The sequence below is a fragment of the Hemicordylus capensis genome, chromosome 13 (assembly GCF_027244095.1).
Source record: "Hemicordylus capensis ecotype Gifberg chromosome 13, rHemCap1.1.pri, whole genome shotgun sequence".
Lineage (NCBI taxonomy): Eukaryota > Metazoa > Chordata > Lepidosauria > Squamata > Cordylidae > Hemicordylus > Hemicordylus capensis.
Window position 1 is genome coordinate 21,860,089 of NC_069669.1, and position 23,491 is coordinate 21,883,579.

The 23,491-nt window shown below is 46.9% G+C and overlaps 1 protein-coding gene across 1 annotated transcript; it reads right to left on the bottom strand.

The window, feature by feature from the left end:
* Positions 1-46: 46 nt before the first annotated feature.
* Positions 47-21,098, bottom strand: KDELR2 (KDEL endoplasmic reticulum protein retention receptor 2). Its single transcript, XM_053276572.1, has 5 exons — positions 20,830-21,098; positions 13,771-13,871; positions 8,015-8,173; positions 5,089-5,341; positions 47-1,837 (listed from the first exon to the last, which is right to left on the bottom strand). The coding sequence occupies exons 1-5, from the start codon at positions 20,918-20,920 to the stop codon at positions 1,803-1,805; spliced, it is 639 nt and encodes a 212-aa protein (XP_053132547.1). The 5' UTR covers positions 20,921-21,098; the 3' UTR covers positions 47-1,802.
* Between the last annotated feature and the right edge of the window lie 2,393 nt (positions 21,099-23,491).

Here is a 23,491-nt window from a genome sequence, read left to right on the forward strand (position 1 = left end):
AGGAGCTTCTCTCCAGCTCTTACACTTAATGAACAAGACACAGCAATATAGTGAGAAAATATATTTGTAACAGAAATTACACATACAAGTGAGCAAATAAGCAAGGTTTGAGGCACAGTACTGCATTTCTCCAGATCCAAGTTAAATGCAATCAGTACAGCAAGATGTGATAGAACTTTCTGTGATTCTGAGTAAGGATGCTATTAAATCACTGCTGCCTTTTCCTAGTTCTGTCACTATTTCCCCAAGCCCACCTCACCCTCATAAGCAAAGAGTGTTGGGCAAAGAAAGCGCTTCCTTCAAGCCTCTCCAGTTAGGAAAGGAGGAGGAGGAAATATAGTTTGGTAAATGATTTGTAATTATTACATCTCTCTAATTAGGAAATTTTATGCTTTAAACGATTTACATCTTGAGTTAGGGATTCATGTGTTCAAACAGCCAGGTAATTAAGGGTGTAGATTTCACAGGAAATCTATCCTGCCTTCCAATTTCCACACAAGTACATTATTCTCCTGGCCGCCTTATATTCTAACTTCTTCCTTGCAACTCCTTGATACATTACTGCCAGGATTTTAAGCATTAGTGTATTTAGAAATATGTCTATTTTGCAAACATGCTCTTTGCTTTTTTAACAGCAGGTACGAGCACACTAATTTTCAAATAATTACATGTCATAACTATTTATCGAGACAAGTTGTAGTAGAAGGCCAGTTCCAGAATACCACCACAATATATACCACTTCATAAAATGTTTATTTAGGATGGTAACACAGGATAAGTCATGCAACAGCTCAGTAAAAAAGGGAATCATGTAAAGATGATAAAGAATAGTACTTGGTGCTGCTGATTCAGGAATAAGTTTATAAAATCACATTAATTGTCCAAAACTGGCACATCTAAAACTGCTCGAAGCCAAACATGGACATTACTTGTAAAAGTAGTCTCTTAAAAAAAGTTGTAGACATAGTTAAAAACATCCATCAAGAGATTACTTTAGATGGACAACTATCACAGGTTCATCCTTATCACTGCCACATTCAGGTTGCTGTTAACAGAAGTAGTTTGATGCACCCTAAATGTGTGGAAACATTTTGTCCTGCATGAAAAATATAAATGTTTGCTGCTAAACCACAAAAGCAAGGAACTTTACTCAAAAAATCTGCATTGGCACCAAATACTTGCAAGCTAATGTCTTCAAAAGGTAACAGAGGCAGAGGACAATATGTGTTAGCAGAGACTATGAGGGATCTCTATTTTAAAATAGAAAGAAAAATAATTGATGAATATGCATGAAATTACAAGATCCTACCCATGAGAATTCTGGCGTTTGTAGTTTGATTTCGGCCGACACATGTTCAATTTTTGGAAAAATAAATACAGTGGAATGAAATTTGCAATCAACAGAACGGTCACCATCCCTCACACACTTGTGTGTCCCAGAACGATCTAAAAAGAACCCTTTGAAAATAAGCAGTGTTTGCACTTATTCCTGGTCATAAACAATCCCACAAAAAACTCACTTTTAAAACTATTCCAATTGAAACTACACACTGAATTAATTCACACAGTATTAAGTTTCTTTATGTAAAAAAATCTTTATACATAGTAATAAAAAAGATAAAGGCAAGATGCATCAAACAGAAGTCAGCTGGTTGTCCTCCGGTCCTACAGAGCCTGCCGATGACCTTCTACAAGAAAATGTCATGGACTGCCTGTCTCAAGCATCTTCACCTTTTGCTTGTGGTAAGGATTGTTCTGTCTAAGCATCCAAGATGGCAGATGCTGGCGATTGGTTTTGGCACTTATGCTGGCAAACTGAGCTTCTTTCCTTTAAGTACTAAGAGTAAGGAAGAAAGAAAAGACATTAAATCCACGCATCCAAAATGCTATTCTGATTTTGATAACAGAGCCATTTGGAGCAAGTTTATTCTGTCCGTTTGAGAATGGAGATACGAGGATGAACAAGGGACAAGGCAATGCGGGCTATGAAAAGGGATGGGTGGCATTTTCTGCTGGCTTCTGAATCTGTGTGGACAGATGTAACAAAAGGTCATGGAGTTTTGATGCTTCAGATGTAACAAAAAACCATAGTTTGGTACCTCATGAGTCAGGTTTGAAGGAGTCTTCCTCACCTCACCTGCCTGCTTTATGTCAAACCAGAATTGGTACCCAGGCTCAACCAGAGTTTCCCATTCTGATTTGCAGGGCAGCAGAAATCATAGTTAGCCGATGTGGCTGAAACCATGAACTATAATTTGAAAATAATCAGAAAGGGAATGAAAGGGGAAACTGCAATGTGAGAAGTGGAGGGGACACATAAGGCCAAGGGTCCTTCAAGGTCAGTCTGTGTATCAAAAAAATATGATTTGGCACACCATGTCTGAGCCGGCCCACTAACTTCATGTCTTCCTCCAAAATGTAGACATCGGTAGCTCTCTTAAGGAGAATGCTAAAATCCACAGGCTCAGTCATCAGATTCTGGGTTAGTATTAAACCTGTACTACAGGCCTTGACACATATTTTTTCAATCTAGGAGCCAGACCATGAACACTTCACTACTGTAGATTTGTCTATTTATCTACTGCCCCATCTATAAGCCTGGGTGGTTTACAAAATTTGACTGAATGACCAAGACTTAACGGGAGTAAATCCCTTTTACCAGCAAATACTCAGAACAGAAACAGGGCACCATGGCTCACTGGTGCCTAGGATTTGCCAAGCCCTGCTGTACTATATGTGAAGAATCTCCACGCCTAATAATGAGTGAATCTTTAGTAGGTTCAAGAGAACACCTGGTTGCTTGAGATCTGCTTGCATCCCAATCTGACTCCATTGTTAGCAAGACTTGCCCATATTTTGTGATGGGAATGCCTGGCTTAAGACATATATCCTGATGTCAACGTGGCTATCACCACAACACACACACGCGCGCGCGCACACACACACACACGCACACACACCCCGAGCGCAAGAAGAATGTCACATCCAAGGGAACAGCCAAACTGGGCAAACCAGTCCCACTAAACAGGAAGACATTCTAAGGAGACTCCCGTCACTGGCTGCAGGCTCTGTTCCCTCTAGCAAGGATTCCCAGATGCTGTGGACTACAACTCCCAGCATCCCCAGCTTCAATGGCCTTTGGCTGGGGGTGATGAGAATTTTAATCCACGGCATCTGAGGATCCCTGTTAGAGGGAACACTGGTTGCAAAACCTGGTGCTCAGCTCCCACACCATTCCTTTGGACAGGAAAGACACATGTGTGAAGCAGCATTCCACTCTCAGGTTCCCACGAGAATTGCCAATCCCAGCATGGCAGACTATTTTTGCCACCACCCATCTCTCATGATGATGATGAGAGATGAGTGGTATCCATCATGACAAATACCACGAAAGCAGAGATTAGAGCCTGGGGGTCTGGAATCCTGACCGGAGCTACCTAAAAATCCTCAATGGCAAAACCCAATGCCACACTGGATTATGTTCAACCGTTTAATACAGGGCTGCAAACTTCAGCCCTCCGGTGGTGGTCAGACTAGAGCCCTCCTCCTCTTCCTCCACCACAGGGCCAATGATCAGGGATGATGTGAGTTGTAATCCAACAGCCATTGGAGTGTGGAAGTTGGGCAGCCCTGATTTAAGTGTATGTTATGTTCTGAATGCTCACTTTTTATTTTTGCGCTCATTTAATGCACTAGGATGAAACAGGAGCGCAGAAGATAAGGAGGGAGGGTCTGTGCAGTGCAGTCGAGGGAGGACCGGCTTCCTTAGGACAGGAAGGCATCCTGCCCTCCTTCAGAGAAGCATTCGTGATATCTACAAAACCCTGTCAGATAGTATAAGCCATGTCAGACAAGGATCAAGAGAACAGGTGGTAGGCGGCACCATTCCAAGCAGCTTATCCACATCACCGGGAGTCGCCAACTGAAACGGATCCAGCACAACCACATAAGAGGAGCTGGACACCTCCACATCAGACACTGCAGGAATTGTGGGGCCTGAGTCGAAGTCAGCCTAAATATGAGATATTTTATCCTCAAAACACTAATTTAGAACAACACAATGGGTAACTGATGGTTCCAAATCCTGAGGCAAGGGAGGAGGGACATGCACGAGCCCTCACACAAGCCTAAACAACTCCGCTGGGCGTGAGCTTGCGGATGCAATATGGTCAGAAGAGGATCGCCTCTCCGCTGGTCCTCTGGCGGCCTCCTGCAGGTCAGCCACGCTGCCGGCTGCGCATCCGGTGCCCCCTCCTTCCTCATGAGCCTCAGAAACCCGGAGTCTCTCCTCCCATGAGAGACTCCAAAACAGGGCTGGAGTCGTTAATGCCCACAGATGTAGACCACCAGGCAAGCAAAAAAGCTTTGCAATCTAGTAGAAATTAGGCTATGTGATTATATTTGTTATGTGTGATGCTGCTTGTTCTATTTCAAACCAATGTTTGTTATGTGTTATGTCTATTCCATACAAACATAGTTTATTTATTTTAAAGGAAAGGAAGGCCACAACGCCAGCGAAGGCAGCAGAGCAAAAACCGAGCAGAGGCGACCTTCTGGCTGTCCAGACTGGGCAAGAGGGGTGGGAGGCTGCAATCAATCCTCCAGGCCAGGCCAGGCCAGGGAGAGGAGCTGGCGGAGTCCAAGCCTCTTGCCTTGCCCCCTCCAGTCTTCTGGATACAAGTATATAAATGCAACTGTATTTGTTGAAAGATCACTATCAATACGCAGAGTGCTTTACAAAGGATAAGACAACTGTTCCCTGCCCCATAAACCTTACAACCTACAATTGCACACAGGGGAAACAGAGTAATGCAGCCTCTTAATAATATCCCCCGGCACCTGCTGTTCAGAACCCATAACGGCAGAAGAGGGGGAATGCCTTGATCTCCTCTGGGCTCCCCAAAGTATCTAGTTGGCCAATGGGGGAAACAGGATGCTGATCCTTTGCATGTTTACTCAGAAATAAGTCCCTTTGGGTGATGTGGGTCTTGCTTCTTAGCAAGTGTGCAGCCCAAGATTCCTTGGATCTGGTGACAGCCCTGCTTTTAAATATACAGAAGCAGAAGTTCACATTCCATGTCTTCTTACCTTTTGTAACATACAAATAGAAGAAGTCACAGTACAGGATAGTCTGGACCACGCCAGCAACAACAGCTATGAGGTCAAAGAACCCCTCAAAGTAGTAGCGCCAAATCCAGTTGATAAGGTACAAGGCACGGTACAGGCCCAAGAAGAACAGGTAGTGAGTAGTGATGGTCTCCGCTTCTCCCGTTTTACTGATCATAAAAAGTTGGGGGAGGATAGCAACTGACTCCAGGTAGATGGAGAAGGTCCACAAGATCTGGAGGAACAAAAGTAGATATGTTCAGTTGATACACGACTCCCACGTGTATCACAGGCCTTCTCCGTTGCTGCCCCGAGGCTTTGGAATGCGCTCCCTAGTGAAATAAGAGCCCCCCCATCTCTGACAATTTTTAAAAAGTCTTTAAAGATGCACCTGTTCACCTAGGCTTTTAACTGATACTGTTTTGATTGTTTTTAATGTTGTTTTAGAACATTGTTTTAAAATTTTTAAATTGTCATTATTTAAATTTCTTGTTTTTGTTTTTAACTAATGTTTTAATGTTGCTTTTATTTTGTTGTAAACCGCCCAGAGACATAAGTTTTGGGTGGTATAAAAATATGCTAAATAAATAAATAAATAACTTATGAAAGCATTTTAAACTCCAACATACCATGTGAACCGGAAGCACATTGATTAGAGAGATTTCTGTACATAGAAGGCTACCTTGTACAGACTCAGACCACCGGTCCATCTAGCTCAGTATTGTCTACACTGACTGGCAGCAGCTCTCCACGGAGTCTTCCCCAACCCTGTGCGGAGATGCTGCCAGGGATTGAATCTGGGATCTTCTGAGTGCCAAGCAAAGCTACAGCACCACCCACCGCCCAAATGGTTTCCATGTCATCATGGAAGCTCCCCAAACCAAAAGTCAGTGCTGAATGTCAGGGGAGACAACGGGTTCTCATGGCACAGTTCTCCACATGGCTGCATTCCTACACCCCAGGACAAGTGAGGGGGGAAAGCTGAGAAGCGACAGGGTGAGCAGCTCCTGGGACAAGCTGAGGAAGATCTTCAGTTGCAGGAACAGAATCTTTGGATAAGCTGCAGCAGCCAAAATTATTCGTGACCTCTGCGGTATCTACATTAACCAGAACACAAAGAAAAACTCTGCCCAGTTCTATTCTCGGAAGGCAAAGTCTTTTGACCCTGAAATCTGCCTTAATGGATGTAAAACCATTAAGAAAGCCCCCCCCCCGCCCCCAACACAGAAAGCTATCCCCTCTAGTGATGGTTTTGCCGGTGAAAAGGCTGGAGTGTCCTATGACTGGCGCCCATGGCTGACTTCTCAGCCAGAACAGAGAATCAGCCAGGCAGGGCCTATCTCTGTGGTCTCCTGCTTTGTAAGCTGCTGTATACCCTGCTTAACAGTGGTGTGTCCCCCATGTATGACAGCCCACACACATAGCACCAATCAGGTAAAATAAAAGATGCAGATTACCAAATGCATTTACCATTTCTCTCTATTTTTCAGACTGACACAATTTTCAAAAGGAGTGTAATTCTTTTTAAGTCCCCCAGAGGGCACCAAACACTTCTCAACTGCTATTTGAGGCACATTTAAGTGAATGAAAGACACAATGGGATTCCTCACTGAATTTGTTTAAATGAATTGAACACACTGTGAATATTTGAATAACTACCACTGCTAAAAGTAGTTATCATGGTTGCTGCTTTGTTTCAAAGACACAGATAAGTAGGCCCATCAACACACACGTTGAGCCCACGGCTCTTGCATTTATCCAGGGGAAAGCAGCTGAAACAGGTAGTAGAGGTACATCAGATGCACACAAAAGAGAGTTACAAGACTGGTGTTCCTTGTTTATTATAGAGGTTCCTCCTGATGAGTTTCAGTCACAAGAGCTTAAGCTCTTTCTCCAGGAAATGTTGAAATCCAAGAAACAACACAATCCAAATTTCATGCAAGCTACAGAATAGGGTGTTTTGCTGCATGGAATTGGAGTCTTAAATGTCAAAGATGCATTCTGTGTTCTCATTGAACACGTGAAGCTGCTTATACACTCAGACCATTGATCCATCGATCGAGCCCACAATTTTTATGCTGACTCTCCAGGGTCTCAGGCTGGGATCTTTTTAGATCTGGGGAACAGAAGCTGGGACCTTCTTCTACATGCAAAGAACATGCTCTCTCCACTGACCTCTGATCATCCTCCATTCCCACTCTGTGGTTTGCTAAGCCTATCTTGCAAACAGGCTGGTAAGCCCTGGCAAGGTGTATGAGCTGTGGTCCCTGTATCAAGGATTCCCAGACATTGACTACAACTCCCATCATCCCCAAAAGTATCAACATCTGCAGATGATGGGAGTTGTAGTCAACATCAGAGAATCCCAGTCACAGGGAATACTGCTTATAAGCCACACTGAGAAACTCTGGTATAGAAATACCCTCACACACAGACATGCTTTTAAACTGGAATAATTCTGGAGCCCAAACGTACTCAATGACAACTCCTGCTAAAATTCAGATACCAAAATTTATGTTTTGATTATATTTGTAGTTACCTGTTCTGGATTATTTTGGACACAAACAGAATAAAGGAAGGGCAGTCCTACAATTTTTTTTTAACCCATTGGTAAGATCTCTCAGTCCAGTCCAAACTAAAGCAGAATCTAGCCCAGGCAACAAATGAGAAATAACAGAATTTTGAGAAGGAAGGTATCTCGGAGTGTGTTTAATATGCTAATCCAGCCTCCTGCTACATGAAGGAACTTCATGTAACGTACTTTCTTTCAGCCCACCCCACCAAGCACAATTTAATCCAGATCAGACACTCCATTCTGCTTTGACACACACAAAATGATCAATTTATTTCAGTTATCCAAGTTCTCTTCACATGGTTTCACAGCCCAAAGCCCCACAAAGAGACTAACCTCTAGAGGTGAGAAGTCATGATTGACAAGAAAAGACAGCCCACCGACTGGAACCACAAGAAACTCCACTCTGAAGGTATCATGGTTTCCATCATAGGTAGCCTTGAATTTCATGTAAATCAGGTAGATTGTGGCATACGAGCACGCAATGTAGATAAGCTGAAAGGAAGAGACCCACATTTGTTATCAGGCTTTTAGTCTGTGCTTCCACCATTAAAAAAGCATTTAATAGATACAATCAAGAACAAAAGTGATCTTTGTTGACGGTCCCAGTGAGGGTTCCCCCTCCATTTGCTCAGTTACATTCATCAGCATGTTGCCCATTTGCTTCTTAAAACTGGCTCTTTCATATTCTGTGGAAAGGTTATCTGGGATAGAAAGCAGACCAGACTCTCCCCGCCCCGCCCGCGATCTGCCCCCCATGGATTGCTTTGGGTTCTTTCAGATGTTTAAAAGAAAATGAGACATTGGCTTGATTTCCTTCTATGGAATTCTGAGACTCTCTTTCAAGTTCTATTGCTCCAGCTTCAGAGACATTAACACAGGAGTCAAAGCCTTCAGTCCTTTTCTCCACCTCGGAACCAATGCAGACAGTACCTGCCAACGACTGATTAGGCGAATAGGCTGCTCAGGTAAGCAGCAGGGATACGCAAGTGTGCCTGAAGAACGGCATTGGTGACTCCCAGGATTCCAGTTACAGAAGTACCCAGAAGCAGGGGTCCAAATGAGACCCTTGGTCCATCTCGCTCCGTCTTGTCTGCACTGACTGGCAACGGTTCTTCCAAGGTTTCAGGAAGGAGTCTCTCTCAGCCCTATCTGGAGATGCTGCCAGGGAGGGAACCTGGGATCTTCTGCATGCAAAACAGACACTCTTCTGCCACAAAAGGACACAGGAACTACACTCTTCCAGGAGTTTTCATGTCAGATGGAAACTCCTATCATTTGTGGACAAACAAATGGAAGATCTTTAAAGGCATTTTATAGACCTTATCTTGTTGAAATTTTTACAGTCACCCTGTAAAGTGTTGCTGATCCCACACTGCAGATGGAAGGCTGAGGCTCATCTAAGATCACCAATGCGATTCAGACCAGGGCCTTCCCCAATTCCTAGTTCATTCTCTCACACTTCACCTATTCTCTTTTAAAATGTAGCATCTGCACCACCTCCAGAGCGACAATCCTGCATACACTAAGCTTAAAATCAGGGTGGATTTGATTTAAATCAAACTGATTTAAATCACGATTTAAATCACTAGCAGGGTGGATAAAAATCAATGATTTTTTTAAAAAAAATCAAAAAAATCAGATTTTTTTGATTTAAATCGGATTTTTTTTATTTTTATCCACCCTGCTAGTGATTTAAATCGTGATTTAAATCAGTTTGATTTAAATCAAATCCACCCTGCTTAAAATATACACTCCACTGAACTTAGTGAGATTACTGAGTAAACCTGGCCTTGACATATTTTCTTGGGATCTAGAAGCCAAACAAAGAAAACTTGACAAAATCACCAGACTTAGTGATGGACATTGTGGAGGGGGAGGGTACATAGGGTTCTCTTTATCCTCTTTACAAGTAACGTTTCTATAATAATAATGATAAACTTTATTTGTTAGCCATCTCATAACAAACTGTTCTCTGGGCAGCTCACAACATAGGATTAAAACATACAACAAAAACACATAACACATTAAATCATAACAGACAAAAAAGAAGAAAATACAGAATACAATATAAAACAGCTTTAAAAACTCATTTTAAAATTTAGTTAAAAAATCAGACTGAATCTGAAAACCAAAATTTAAAAGGCCTAGGTGAACAAAAAGGTCTTTACCTGGCATCTAAAAAAACAAAGTGACAAAACCAGGTGAACCTCACTGGGGAGGCTATTCCATAAACAGAATGCAACCACCAAAGAGGTCCTATCCTCACCTCGTTTAGGATACTTAGAACAGAAACAGGGCTGTCTGGGACAAAAAGCTTTTAATTAAATAATTCTATCTCTGATGGCACAGCAGGAAATGACTTGCCTAGGAAACATGAGGTTGCCGGTTCGAATCCCCACTGGTATGTGAGGAAAGCATACCTACATCAGGCAGCAGTGATACAGGAAGATGCTGAAAGGCATCGTCATCTCGTACTGTGTGGGAGGAGGCCATGGTCAACCCCTCCTGTATTCTACCCAAGACAACCACAGGAGTCGACACTGACTCGACGGCACACTTTCCCTTTTACAGAACATCTGCAAACCTCCATCTCTGACAACATTTTAAAGGCCCCTGGAAATCTCTCTTTTCTGGGAGCCCTTTGGTGGATCGTGTTTTAGTCTGCAGCTACGAGAATCCACAAAAGGGTTCTCGTAAAAGATAAACTGTACAGGTCCTGTACAGATTTATTCTATCAAGCAGTTTGCCTTTTAGTGAGAGTGCACTTTTTTTTTTAGCTTTCTGTTGTATTTGATTGTAATAATTTTACTTTATTTACTTTAAAACATATGCAAGTCACCATATGGAATTATGCTTGAATGACAGGGTAAGAAAACCTCACTATGAACCAATAGGCTTATCATCTATATTTTCCTAATCCTAACCATATACTAAAAAATTAAGTAAGCTATTAAGTGGATATCTATAGAGTGCCCCAAGATATCTGACTGAACTCTTGATGTAATCTTGGGCTGAGACTGTAAACAAGCTCCACAGAATTCCACTGAAACCAACAGAATGTACATCAAATCACCTGGTGCTTGAAGAATATTTGCAAAAAAACCCTAAAGACAGGGAAACTATCAAAGTCTTGGGTAGATAAAATTAGGACTGGGTTCAAGCAGATCAGCCTCTACTGAAGGCATCATCATCATCATCATCATCATCATCATCATCATCATCATCATCATCTCTTGTCTGCACAAGCAGGTGTTATTGACTGGTTTGTTTTATCCAGACATAGAGTCCTTCCCAAGGACCTGGGATGTCAGTGCACTACTGTTCGGGGTGGCTCACAACAACAAGATAGACACAAGATACAATAAAAGTAATAAAATTAACTAAATTAAACAAGAAAAAGAAAAAAGAAAAAAGCTGTCAGATTAAAAACCACAATCATTAGGTTCAAATTAAAACTGAACCAGATATAACAAAAAATAATAATGGAACATTAAAAAACCTCCTTAAAAAGGTGTGTTTTAAGAACACTGAGGAGGGAGCATGGCAAAGCTCTTCAGGGAGGGCGTTCCAAAGCCGAGAGGCCACAACTGAAAAGGCCCTGTCTCTAGTCCCCGCCAGCTGGATCTCTGTTATTGGCGAGGTCATGAGCAGGGCCTGAGATGATGAGCGCAGGGCCTTGGCAGATTCATATGGGCAAATGGGGTCCGATAGGTACCCCTGCCCCAATACCAGCACCTTGAATCTAGCCCGGAAGTGGACCGGTTGCCAATGAAGCTGATGCAGGATGGGTGTAATACTCGTGAAGCGACTTGCACCCATGAGCATCCTTGCGGCAGCATTCTGAACCAGCTGAAGTTTCCGAACAGTCTTCAAAGGCAGCCCCACATAGATCACACTGCAGTAGTTCAATCTGGATGAGTGACTGAGGTCAGGTCCAACTTCTCCAAGCCGTAGTTGGTAAAAGGCGCTTCTGCACACTGCCGCCACCTGCGCCTCCAAGGACAGTGTTGGGTCCAGAAACACCCCCAAGCTCCATAACTTGCAGGCATGAACAAAACAAGAGGCATTTGAGTTTTCCATTCGGAACTTCCTCTGAACTATGACCACTGGATTTCCCTGGCTAGACAGGAAACTTTGGCCATTATGAAATAAACGAACCAACAGCTACTGATAAGCACTCCATGGCAAAGCCACATGCACAAGAGTCGATTATACTTCTGTCCCACTGGTTTCCCATTCAGGGGTAAATCAGGACGCGATCTGCTTCGCTGCAGAGGCTCTGCAGCATCTGGCGTTCTCAGACCACTCACTAGGCCTGTATTTTTAAGCACTTTTTGTTACTGGCACAACACTAGATAGAGCCTCTGCACCAAGTCATTACCCAGCTCATGGTCTATGTCTCTCTAAACATGTTATAAGACAGCAAGGCACACCAATGGGTTGCGAGTGCCTTTTTGATCCTCAGTCTCAACACAGAAATCCATCTGGAGCCCAAGGCTGGCTTCCCCCACCAAGCTCCTCTGGCAAGGCTCTAAAGTCAGGCATGCAGGACGTGTGGCAGTCGAATGCCATGTGGGCGGAATAAGGCATCGCGTGGAACAGTGGCCAAGCAGATTGCAAAGAATGGAATGGAAGGAAGCCAGCCTCAGCTGTCAATTACGGCAAGTCCATTCACAACAGCCCTGCTGGATCAGACCCAAAGTCTGTCTAGCCCAGCACCCTGTTTCCCACAGCAGCCCACCAGATGCCTATGGGAAGCCCATCACCAAATGAAGGCCTGCCCCCTCTCCTGCAAATGGTATCTGGAAGCACCCCGCCTCTGAGCCTGGAGGTATCATGACTAGTAGCCATGAGAGACCAGGCCTCCATGAATTTGTCTAAGCCCCTTCTAAAGCCATCCAAGCTGCTGGCCATCACAACAGCCCATGATTCTGATGATACGTTTGACCACAGTTCCATTTCAGACATTCACACTGCCCCAAGCACAAATCCACCTTAAGGACCTCAGCTTTCATTTCATAAAGTTGGTTCATAGCCCTTACGAGACTGCAGAGAGAAGCACGGTCATAATCAGACAGAAGTGTATGCATGCACATGCAGGCAGGCTGAAGGACAGGAGAGACAGCGAGGGGGGCATAAAGCAGCATTTCCAGGAGTCTGGAACAGTGTTCCCTCTAAGAGGGAATGCCAGATGTCGACTACAACTCCCATAATCCCCAAGCAAAGGACACTGCAGCTGGGGATGCTGGGGATTGTAGTCAACACCATCTGGGAATCCCTGTTAGGGAGAACACTGCTCTGGCAGTGCCACTCTGTTCGCTATCCCTCTCCCTACAGCAATCAGTCTCTTCACCTCCACCCCAATGTTCTCTTACTGCTCATCTCTACAGCCTTCTCTCCCACACTGCCTTCAGTCCTTGACAAAACACCGACAAGATTAGGCTACACAAGATGTGGAAAGAGCCAATTTTGTAAAGCAGAATGCAAGCAAATTAAACAAGAGTGCAGAATAGGCACTCACCCACCCACCCACCCACCCGTGCCAAGAAAAACCTCAAGCCAAGTTTTCAGAAGGGTCAGCTCTATTTCAGTGACACCGTGTAATGGGTGGGTTATGATGCAGTAGTGGACCCTACACGTCACAGGCAGAAAGGGTAAAAGGTGTAGAAAAGCGGCGTATGTTAAAGGACATACGCACTGCGCAAAGAAAAAAGCCTGCTCTGGGGTCAGAGTCCAGCGAGTGCAGAGCCTGAACTGAGCAGCAGTCCCCAGGGCAATGCCAAGGACTGCTGCCCCAACAACTTCTCCCAAATGACTTCAACTCTCTGCCCACCAGTTTCGCCAAGCAGAAAAGGAGGAGAACTTGTCTTCTGGGACTGCGACGCAGAAGGCTCCAAGTGCCGAGCCGTCCAAGGACCATGGGCCACCCAGCCAATCTCTTCCCTACAGCCACAGTGCCCTCTCTGCAGTTTCTCTCAGCCCAAGGTGAATTTTAAGGGAAACCGGAGGTGGGCTCTTTTGAGGTTTCACCCCAGGTATCACAGAGGCCAGAATGGAGCAGCCCCTTGCACGTATTCCACATACCGTACCTTCATAGATGTGTTATAAAATGAAATGAATGACGTGAAGAGATCCAGATACCGCGTAGTGAAGACCATTGCAAAGAGAAGCTGGCTTTTCCCAGATATACCTAGAGCAATAAGAGAAATCAGAATGAGGAAGGGACTTTAGCAATCCAAACAGTCCCTACTCACTTTAGTCAAGCCACCAGATTGATTGTATCCGCACCCCCCCCCCCCCCGCCCATGCCAAGCCAGGAATCCTACTGTGGATTGAGTCTGACCTCATTGAGCCAACGTTTTGAAAGCCCGGAAGCTGCAGATATGTACAGCGGTCTTAGTGAGTTCCTGCCGCTTGCTGCTTTTACTATTTAACTGTTGTCCGGCAACAGTGTGCCAGTTGCCGCATGGAACCAACCAAGAGGACGCCTCGTACATTCTCTGAACAGCTGCCAAGGGAAGACTGACACCAATGAAGAGAGTGGCTAGGACAGCCACGGAAGAGCAAGGCAGGGCCTCTGCTGCCCTGGTGGGTGGCACAGAGCCTCTGAAGAAGCTGCATGTGGCAGACAACCACTGCGGGGGGTGGGGGGGTGGAGGGCAGAGGCTGCAGATAGACCAGGAGGGAGAAAGACAGGAAGCCGCCTTTCCCCAAAGCTCCATCTTGCCGACACTGACCGGCAGGGGCTCTCCAAGGTTGCAGGCAGGGGTCTTTCCCAGCTCTGCTTCAGGGGATGGGAGCCAAAGCATTCGCAGCTCTCCCTGGAGAGGCTGCCAGGTACTGAAGACAGGGCCTTCTGCATGCAACACAGACACGACCTCCCCATCCCCTGAGGCAGGAGGAGCCAACCTGGGCTACTCTCCAGCACGTTTGGACTAAGCTCCCATCATCCCCAGCCACAATGGATTGCAGCTGGAGGTGCTGGGAGTTGCCGCTCAAGCACAGCTGGAGAGCCAAGGCTGCCCACCCCTGCCCTCAGGGGCAGAGCTCCCCACAGGCAGGGCTCCCAAGTAGTCACCCAACCAAATGCAAACCAGGGTGGTCCCTGCTGAGCAAAGGGGGTGATTCATGCTCACTACCACAAGATGGGCTCGCCTCCCCACAAAGCCATCACAACTGCTTGTGCATCGTGTGGAAATGGGAGAGAGGGGAGTTCTGAACAGAGCTCCACCTTGACAAAAATGGTATGGAGAACCTCTCCTTTTCAGGCATGGCCAAAAATCCAGACCAATGCTTCTTACACTTTGTTGTACAGAGGCCACTCCAAACAGCTACCCACAGGGAAGGATACTTGAAAGATTTCCGAATTAAAGCTTGACCTCTCTGTGTATCATCCGTCAGTATGCATATGGGGAACCATGAACACACCTGGGGATTTGACCCCAGAGATGGGGTCCCCTATCAGGACTGCTGATCAAGTCAAGGAAAGACGACTCCATGCCGATGTGACTGTGGCCCTTCGTGTCAGGGGAGAGAGAGAAGCAGAGGGGCTAGCTAGCTGAACACGGTTGGTTGGAACTCCTAGTTGCAACCCAAACCTGGGCAGGCATCATGCTGTGCTGTCTTCCAGAGGCAGGGCACAGCAGGAAGAGACCCAAGGGATAACTGCATCCCTGCAGCCTGGCCCTAGGCCTTCAAAAGGCAAAGGGCCCAGAGGAGGCCTTTCCACCCACCTGCCCGAGAGCCACTTGGTTGTGCTGAGCAGAAATGGCTGCGGACTGTGGCTGGCCGTCACTGGATAGAGTGGGGAAAGACATGGTTATATCAACCCCCGTCTGACAGTGGGTCTTTCGCCTCCCATACACTGATACTGGGGAGTTGGGGACTTAGGTCAGAGGATACGGATGCTATCACAAGTGAACTTTTTAATGCCAGACAAAAAAGTCAGGCACAGAGAGGGCACCCATGGGTGTCAAGGAGTGGGAGAGGAAGGAAGAGTCTCCTTACGAACTCGTAGAGGCTTTGGGTCCTGGGACTGGGAAAGAGCCAAGATCTCTTCCCCCAGGGAGGTGGTGAAAGGCAGCAGGTATGTCTGTGTGGCCTCTTCATGCATGTCACTCTTCGCCATTTAACTACCCAGATGACACAGGCTGGGTACTAAACACCTAGGCCTTAGCCTTCTAGTCATCAAACCATCCATGTGCTCAACAGACGTGGGGCCCATGTCCACCCCCAGGGTGTCAGCTCCCCTTCTTCCACTGCACGCTTATCGCTACAACAGGGTCATCTCGTCTTGGCAGGGTCCACTAGCCTCCGTCCCACTCCGGAAGCTATTCCCACAGAAACAGTTTCCAAGACCTAGAGAGCCATTCACACGGGGACCCCGCTCGAACAGGACACAAGGGGGAATGACAAGACCTCGATGCTCAGTGCCCATTACAGGCAACTGACTCCCACTGAAGTGTGTTTACAACAGCAGCTGTGATGGGCAAGCCATTAAGAACTGCCTTCCTCACCCAGAAAGCTTGCAGGCCACATTTCTGTAAAGAGCCTGCCTCACTGCATGCAAAGTGAGGGCCAATTACAAGACACGCCTCATTACATTATCATAATGGGGTGTCACAAGCCCCTTCATCAGCTCTGCTCTGTTACAGCTCAATGTGAACAGAGTAGCCAAGCAGCCAAGGGCGCATCTTTCTGCATGATAAAATGGCAGCCTGCAAATATTTATTTGTAAAATCTATACCCCACCCTTTAAGCGTGCTCCCATCGGCACAGAGCAAGAAAAGACAATGCCTTATATAAAACTGAGAACAGCAAACTACATAACATCAACAGCACTTCCCAGTAAGTGAGGATAAAATACTAGAAGGCCTGGGTAAATGAAAAACTCTTCACCTGGCATCACAAAGACACACACTACACAAGTCCCAAAGAGTTCAATTGACAGGGCCTCAACACCAGAAAGATCCTCTCTCCAGTGGCTGCTGCCTTACGCCACATCACCTTATGGGATGTGTAAACACTGATGTGTAAACACTGATTTAGGGTATATACCAGGCCTGCACAACAGAAGGCCCAGGGGCCGGATCTGGGCCACAGGAAGGAATGTTCTGCAGTGGCAGCAAGAACCAGGAAGAGCGCCTCCTGGCCTGTCCCGCTGACAAGCAGCAGTGGCGCGACCCAGTTGGCTGCTTGAGACCAGATGCCCCCCACCTGCCTTGCTGGTCCCACCCCTGCTGACACCATCCCTCATCCCCCTCACCTTTCCGCCCGACTAACCCTCGCTCCTTGATTTAATACTCTTAATAATTATTTTTAATGCAATAATTGATGTGTTGAAAATTGACCTTGGCCCCCTCACACCAAGTCATGGTTCATTCCGGCCCACTAGGGCATTTGAGTTGTTCATCCCTAGTATATACTGCAATGCTGTATGCACAGACATAAGACCAGTGCATTCAATAACGGAACTCTAACAGGATAACATGAATGCTGTGCATGTCTACGGGCCTTTGCCCCACATGCTGTACTACAGAGCACACGATTGTGTGCATGCTTATTCAGACAAGGGCAATTCCAAGGGTAACAGATTCAGGAGTTGCCACTTTTTCCAACAACAGTTAAGCCAGTTTTCCAGTTGGTACCCACTAGCAAGAGAACATCTCTCACTATGAGGCCACATATTTGCACAACTCTTATATATTAAAAATAGTGTTTGAAACATGCAAAATACACCAGTAATGGAACCACAATGTTAGACATTGTTTCAGATTCAATTACCGGTACTGAAATATTTGCACATTTCAGAAACAATCTATAATTTTTAAGGGTTCTGTAGGGACATTGGGGGCTACCTTCTACCAAGTCAGACCACTGGTCCATCTAGCTCAGTATTGTCCACACTGACTGGCAGTGGCTTTTCCAAGGTTGCAGAGAGGTGTCTCCCCCAGCCCTACCTGGAAGATGCTGCCAGGGACTGAACCCGGGGCCTTCTACATGCAAGCATGCAGATGCTCTTCCACTGAACTATAGCCCCATATCTGACAGAGCTCACATGTAGTCTTCCATCCAAATGCAAACCAAGCTTAACCTTGGAACACACCATGCTCTCTACTACAAGACCAGCTCTCCTTTGTAAAAATGTGGCCTTATAGTAGGAGATGATATTTTATATACCCACTGGCAAGGTAACAAGCAGAAAAATCTGCTTATGGATACAGTTATTGAAAGAGAGGTAGCATACCCAACTCTGTTGCCCCTGGAACTGCCCACAAGTCCCATTGATTTAAACAGCAATCCTGTGCACACTTACTTGTAAGCCCGGTTAAAGGCAACAGCGCAAGCATATGTAGAATTATGCTGTAAGGATGCCAGCAGCACTTTAGAAACAAAGAGCCCATCTGAATCCACACACACCCCATGCTACTGAACTATCATTCCAACTCTCACTTCTGCATGGGCTGTTTACTTATCTACAGTAACTGAAGCCTTTAATTTCAGCTCCTAGAAAATACCAAGTAATCAATCAACTGGAACATATCTGTTTTGCTAGCAGATAGCATTCTCTCCTTCTTCCAGAGTTCACCCTTTAAGAGCTATCCGGCAATCACTGCAGCACACTTGAGAAAGTGTTTAAAAGGCACTAGAAACAGTTTTAGGTAATGTTCCAACAACAAAATCTGCATGCCAGCCTTGTTCACATTGTTAAGCTAGGCTTTCAGCATATATAACTAGTATGATTTTCTTCAGCTGAACAATGAGAAACATGGTTTTTAACTGATAAACTAGCTAGCACAAGGAAGCAGCAAGAACACAAATGACATTTCTCTCCCAGCAGCTCAGTTTACCACACCTTCAGTTAGCTGCCACGTCAGACTAGGCCAGGAATCCCAATGGAGAGCCTATTCTTCTAAGCCCTGATTCAGTCATTTGCTTCCAATTTTCAACTGCAGTTGGCAATTCAAGGAAGAGAGCCTGCCAAGTGCTCAGATCAAGCAGAATCACTACTTAACCCTTTCAAAGAGAGAGAAATTACGGGTATGCAATCAATCATGACAGACTAAGTGTCTAAGCAACTCAAGAGCTTAACTCCGGGGCTTGCAGACTGCATGAAAACCTGATTTTTGTGCAATGTTCATTAAAGCAGCAAAGCAGATTCAAAAGAGGAAGCAGCACACAACACAGTTTAGGTTATATAAGTAGTATCAGAGAATGACTGCTCAAAGTAGAACTTGGTTAGAGTAATTCTACTCTTCCCCTTACAATTCCAGAACCTCCGAGGACAGCTTGAGCTTCACCAAAGCAACTAGGAGAGGAGAGCTGGTCTTGTGGTAGCAGGCATGACCTGTCCCCATAGCTAAGCAGGGTCTGCCCTGGTTGCATCTGAATGGGAGACTTGATGTGTGAGCACTGCAAGATATTCCCCTGAATATCTTGAAGCCGCTCTGGGAAGAGCAGAAGACTCCAAGTTCCCTCCCTGGCAGCATCCCCAAGAGAGGGCTGAGAGAGATTCCTGCCTGCAACCTTGGAGAAGCCGCTGCCAGTCTGTGAAGACAATACTGAGCTAGATAGACCAATGGTCTGACTCAGTATATGGCAGTTTCCTATGCTCCTATGGCTACTCCTCCTTGTAGGAAAGCCAGTCCATTCATTCTACTTAAGTATCAAATAATAAATTCATTCAGCTTAACAAAGCTGAAAACCAAAAGCAGAGACATGAACAAGAGGAAGAGAGAAATGTTCATGCCTTCTGCATTTCCCTTAAGACAGAAACACATTTTTATAGGGGCTGCATGAGGAATTCCCCCTCCACTATTTCTCTTTTGCCAAACACCTCTTGGGCTCTCTTTTAAAAAAAGAAGAAAATTTCAAACATATTTGACCTGAATACATTCCTTATTTTATTGGAGCTGCACATTTCTAATTATGGTAGAGTTACTAATTCAGGTTGCCTAGATTTTGACCCTTTTAAAGTTTCTCAACTCCCTCAGTGTCAATTTCGCTCACATGTGACTTTCTCAGCAAGTTGCAGCACCAAGGAGAGAGAATACTCTGGGGTTTCTACACTTTAAAGGAATGCTTTCCAAAAGGACTCCTGGAGAAGTCACACATAGACACGAATGGAACACAGGACAAAGCTAGGAATATTCCCTTCCAAATCAGTATTTATTGTTATCCCACACTTCCAAAGAAACTTTGAGAAGATTATCCTCACAACAGCCCTGCGAGGGAGATTAGGCTGAGAGCAGGTGGCTGGTCCAAGGTCACCAAGTGAGCTCCGTGGCTGAGCAGCAGGGATTTGAACGAAGGCCTCCACACTCATCAGCACTCTTTGAGACCTAAAACACACGCAGGTCCCACCATAGTGCCCCCAAACCGCCCCAACAAGGGACTCTGCTGCCTCCTAACACTGCACAAGCTCCAAAGGAGATACTTCTCCATCGTTTATTGGGGGGGCACTCTAAGAACACTGCCCCCACCCCATGAATCATCCCTGGAAAAGAAGGGAGACAGGGAGGAAAGAGGGAGCAACCCTAGGAAGACCCCACACGACCCCTCCTCGGAGAGCAGGGAGGCACCCTTAAGAACACCCTCCACACCAGTGCCCAGGGGTGCGTGGGTGCACAGGGCACCCCTAGGGCACACACACCCCCAACACCAATACCCCAAAGGGCAGATCACTCCCTCCAGCAACATCTCCCAGGGCTGGGTGGGATTGTGTGGGTGGTTTTTCCAAGGGCAGGAACAGCCCCACTGCATGACACGGCCCCCTCCCAAGCCTCTGAGGAGTCGTTTTACTAACCCCCCCCAAAGCCTAAGCACCCCATCACCCCTCCGAAGCATCTTGCCTCCCCCCCACAAGAAGAGACGGAGGAGCTGCTGCTGCTGCTCCCCCTCTGCCTGCCCCCCTGCCCAAGGGGACCCCTCCCCAGCGTGTGAGAGAGGGAGAAAGGGAGGGAGAGAGGGGACCCCCCAAGCCCACAGCTCGCCCCCCCACACCCCTCAGCTCCAAGGGGGGGACCTCCTAGCCACAGCCCAGAGCCAAGGAGAGCCCCCCCCCTGCGCGCACGGCGGGGGGGGGAAGGGAAAGGAGTAACGGCCACCCCACCCCCCGCTCAGGTCCGCCCCTCCCCCCCGACCCGCACCGGCGCAGGAGCGGGTCTTCCAGATCTTGAGGAGCAGGATGATGATGGCCGCCAGGTGGGAGAGGTCCCCGGTCAGGCGGAAGACGTTCATGGCGGCGGCAGCAGAGCCCGGGAGCGAAGCGAAGATGGCGAGCGCTCCTCCTCAGCGGGCACCGAGCGACGTGGCCCGGGGACGTGGCCAGAGACAGCCAGCGCCGCCGCGGTGCACGCCGGGAAAGGAGCGGAGACGGGAGGAGGAGGAGCCACGCCTCCCTCACTGGCCTGCTCGGCTCGTGGGCGGGAGGGGAGCGCATGCGCGCGCGCAGCCCTCGCAGAAGGGCGGGCTCCTTGGCTGTTCCGGCCGGAGGTTGCTCCGCCCTCCTCCAGTCCTCGAAGCGGGGAGGGGCAACCCCCTAGGACACACCGCTTAGTCGGGGTCGGGCTTTTGAGTTTGTCGCTTCCAAAGCTTTAGTTTTAGAGGCTTTTATTGTATTTTACATTTATGTTAATTGTTTCAATTGTTTTTATGTTGTGAACTGCCCAGGGACTTTTTTTTTTGGCTCCAACCCCCCCACCCCAGCTGTTGAACTAAAGTAGTGTTGTGCCATGGAGTTGCCACGTGATTGCCTTTGGTAGAATACAGGAGGGGTTTGCCATTGCCTCCTCCCGGCGCAGTATGAGATGAGGATGCCTTTCCGCATCTTAGATCACTGCTGCCGGATAGAGGTGTCTTGCATAGTCTGGGAAACAGACCAGCAGGGATTCGAACCGGGTTACCTCTGGCTGGCTAGTCAAGTCATTTCCCCACTGTGCCATTAGGTGGCTTCTGTTGTTCAACTACCCTTCCCAATTATCTATCGGTCTCTCTTTCTATACCACCCCCTATGAAATCTCTGGGCCAAGATGTGCAACTTAAAACCCAGGAACAATTCAACACCTCAAATTGTATCAGACAGATTAAAACTACCAGCAGCAAAACTTCTAAAACATTTCATTAAACTAAAAGACTGATCATATCGGTGCATTCTCAAGAGCCGCTTAAACACAGCCAGCGACGGGGAGGGGCTGGTTTCACGCGGGAGCGCGTTCCAGAGCGCGGGGGGGGGGGGGGCGGCAGCCCTAGATAAGGCCCAGATTTGGGTTGAACCGGCCAGTAGGAACAGCAACTGGACTTCCTCTGCTGCTTTTAACGGGCCGTGGGGTCCATGAAGGCAGCGGCGCTCTCCGAAAAGACCCTGGAAGTTTTTCACACCCGGCTTTTAGTTCGCTTCTCCTCCGGAATGGAGAGGGATGTGTTCACATATTAGCCAAATTTACCCCGCAATGCGAGCTGTCAGGGAGCACTTCACACACCATTCAGGTTTTTCATTATGCATTAGAGTGCAACCCGGTTTGTTTATTTATTCATTCAAGTACATTTATATACCACCCCATACAAAAAAGTGCCTGGGCGGTTCACAATACAAAACCAATTAAAACACAATCAAAACAATTTAAAATGCAATAAAAACTCTAAAACCGAAGCTTTAAAACTATAAACAAGAAGCCTGATTAAACAGGCATGTTTTTAGGTCCTTCTTAAAAACGTTCAGAGAAGGGGAAACTCCAGTTTCATTAGGAAACACGTTCCAAAGTCCTGGGGCTAGAAAAGTCCCGGTTTCGAGACGCCACCAACCGAGCTGGTGGCAACCGCATCTCCCCAGAAGATCTTAACAGGCAGTGGGGTTGATGAAGAAGGCGCTCTCTTAAATGCCTCAGACCCAAGCCCTTTACCCCGTTTATATCCGGGGTAAAAAAATCCACATTTTGCCTTGGGGTTTTTTTTGGGGGGGGGATTCGAACTCGCAGTCAAGCCTCGCAGTAAACCTGCGGCAAAGCCTGCTGTCTGGGAAAGCTCCTGGGCCCCAGCCGTTCAGGGCTTTATAGGTAAAAGCCAATAAATTGTGGCTGGAAATGATGGGAGAGTTTGAGCTCAACAATCACCGGAGGGCCAAGGGTGTCTATCTACCCCGAGCGCCAGGTTTTTCTTTGGTTGTCACTTGGAGACTTGTGCTGATCCCTGAAGACTGCAGGCCAGTCCTGGAGCTGGACTGATCACCCAGGTCCCTGCTGCGAAACTGAATCTCTTCCCCAGTTCTCCGTAGAGTTACCAACTCTGACTGAAGCAACTCTTGGAGATTTTTGATGTCAATTTTCCCCTCCAACATCAAGCTATTAAGATCTCCAGAACTGCTGCCAATCATCACTTGGAGACGGACCGAAGCGATTCCTGGAGGTTTGGGGGCCCTCCCATTTCTCTCACACTATCAAGCCTAGGAAAAGCCAACATGGCACATTTTGTGTCACCCCCACCCAGCTAGTCACCCCGTTCTGCTGCCGGACACAGATCCTGCCGTCAAGAAGAGGCTGCAGCTCCGAGCAACAAGCCGAGGGGCGAGGGGCGGCCAGGCAGGAGACGATGTTTCAGGAGCAGCAAAAGAAGCTGCCGTGATGGCACACAGCCGGTTTACAGAGTCTATTCTGGCAGTGTTCCTGGGGCAGAAGTAAAGCGGCCCCAGGAATTTCCTCCAGGAATCCACAGCAAGGAAAGATGACGAAGCAACCCATGCTGCAAAATCAGTGGATCCAGTTTCGTGGCAAGACTGAAGTGGACTGAATGGCAGGAGGGAAGTCTCCATGGCAG

What these genes read in the sequence shown, in the direction of transcription:
- KDELR2 (XM_053276572.1), bottom strand. Translation starts at nt 20,920, where the DNA reads ATGAACGTCTTCCGCCTGACCGGGGACCTCTCCCACCTGGCGGCCATC. An exon ending in GAAGACCCGCTCCTGCGCCG is followed by an intron (nt 13,872 to 20,829) that starts GTGCGGGTCGGG and finishes TTATTGCTCTAG; the next exon opens with GTATATCTGGGAAAAGCCAG. An exon ending in TTTATAACACATCTATGAAG is followed by an intron (nt 8,174 to 13,770) that starts GTACGGTATGTG and finishes TCTTCCTTTCAG; the next exon opens with CTTATCTACATTGCGTGCTC.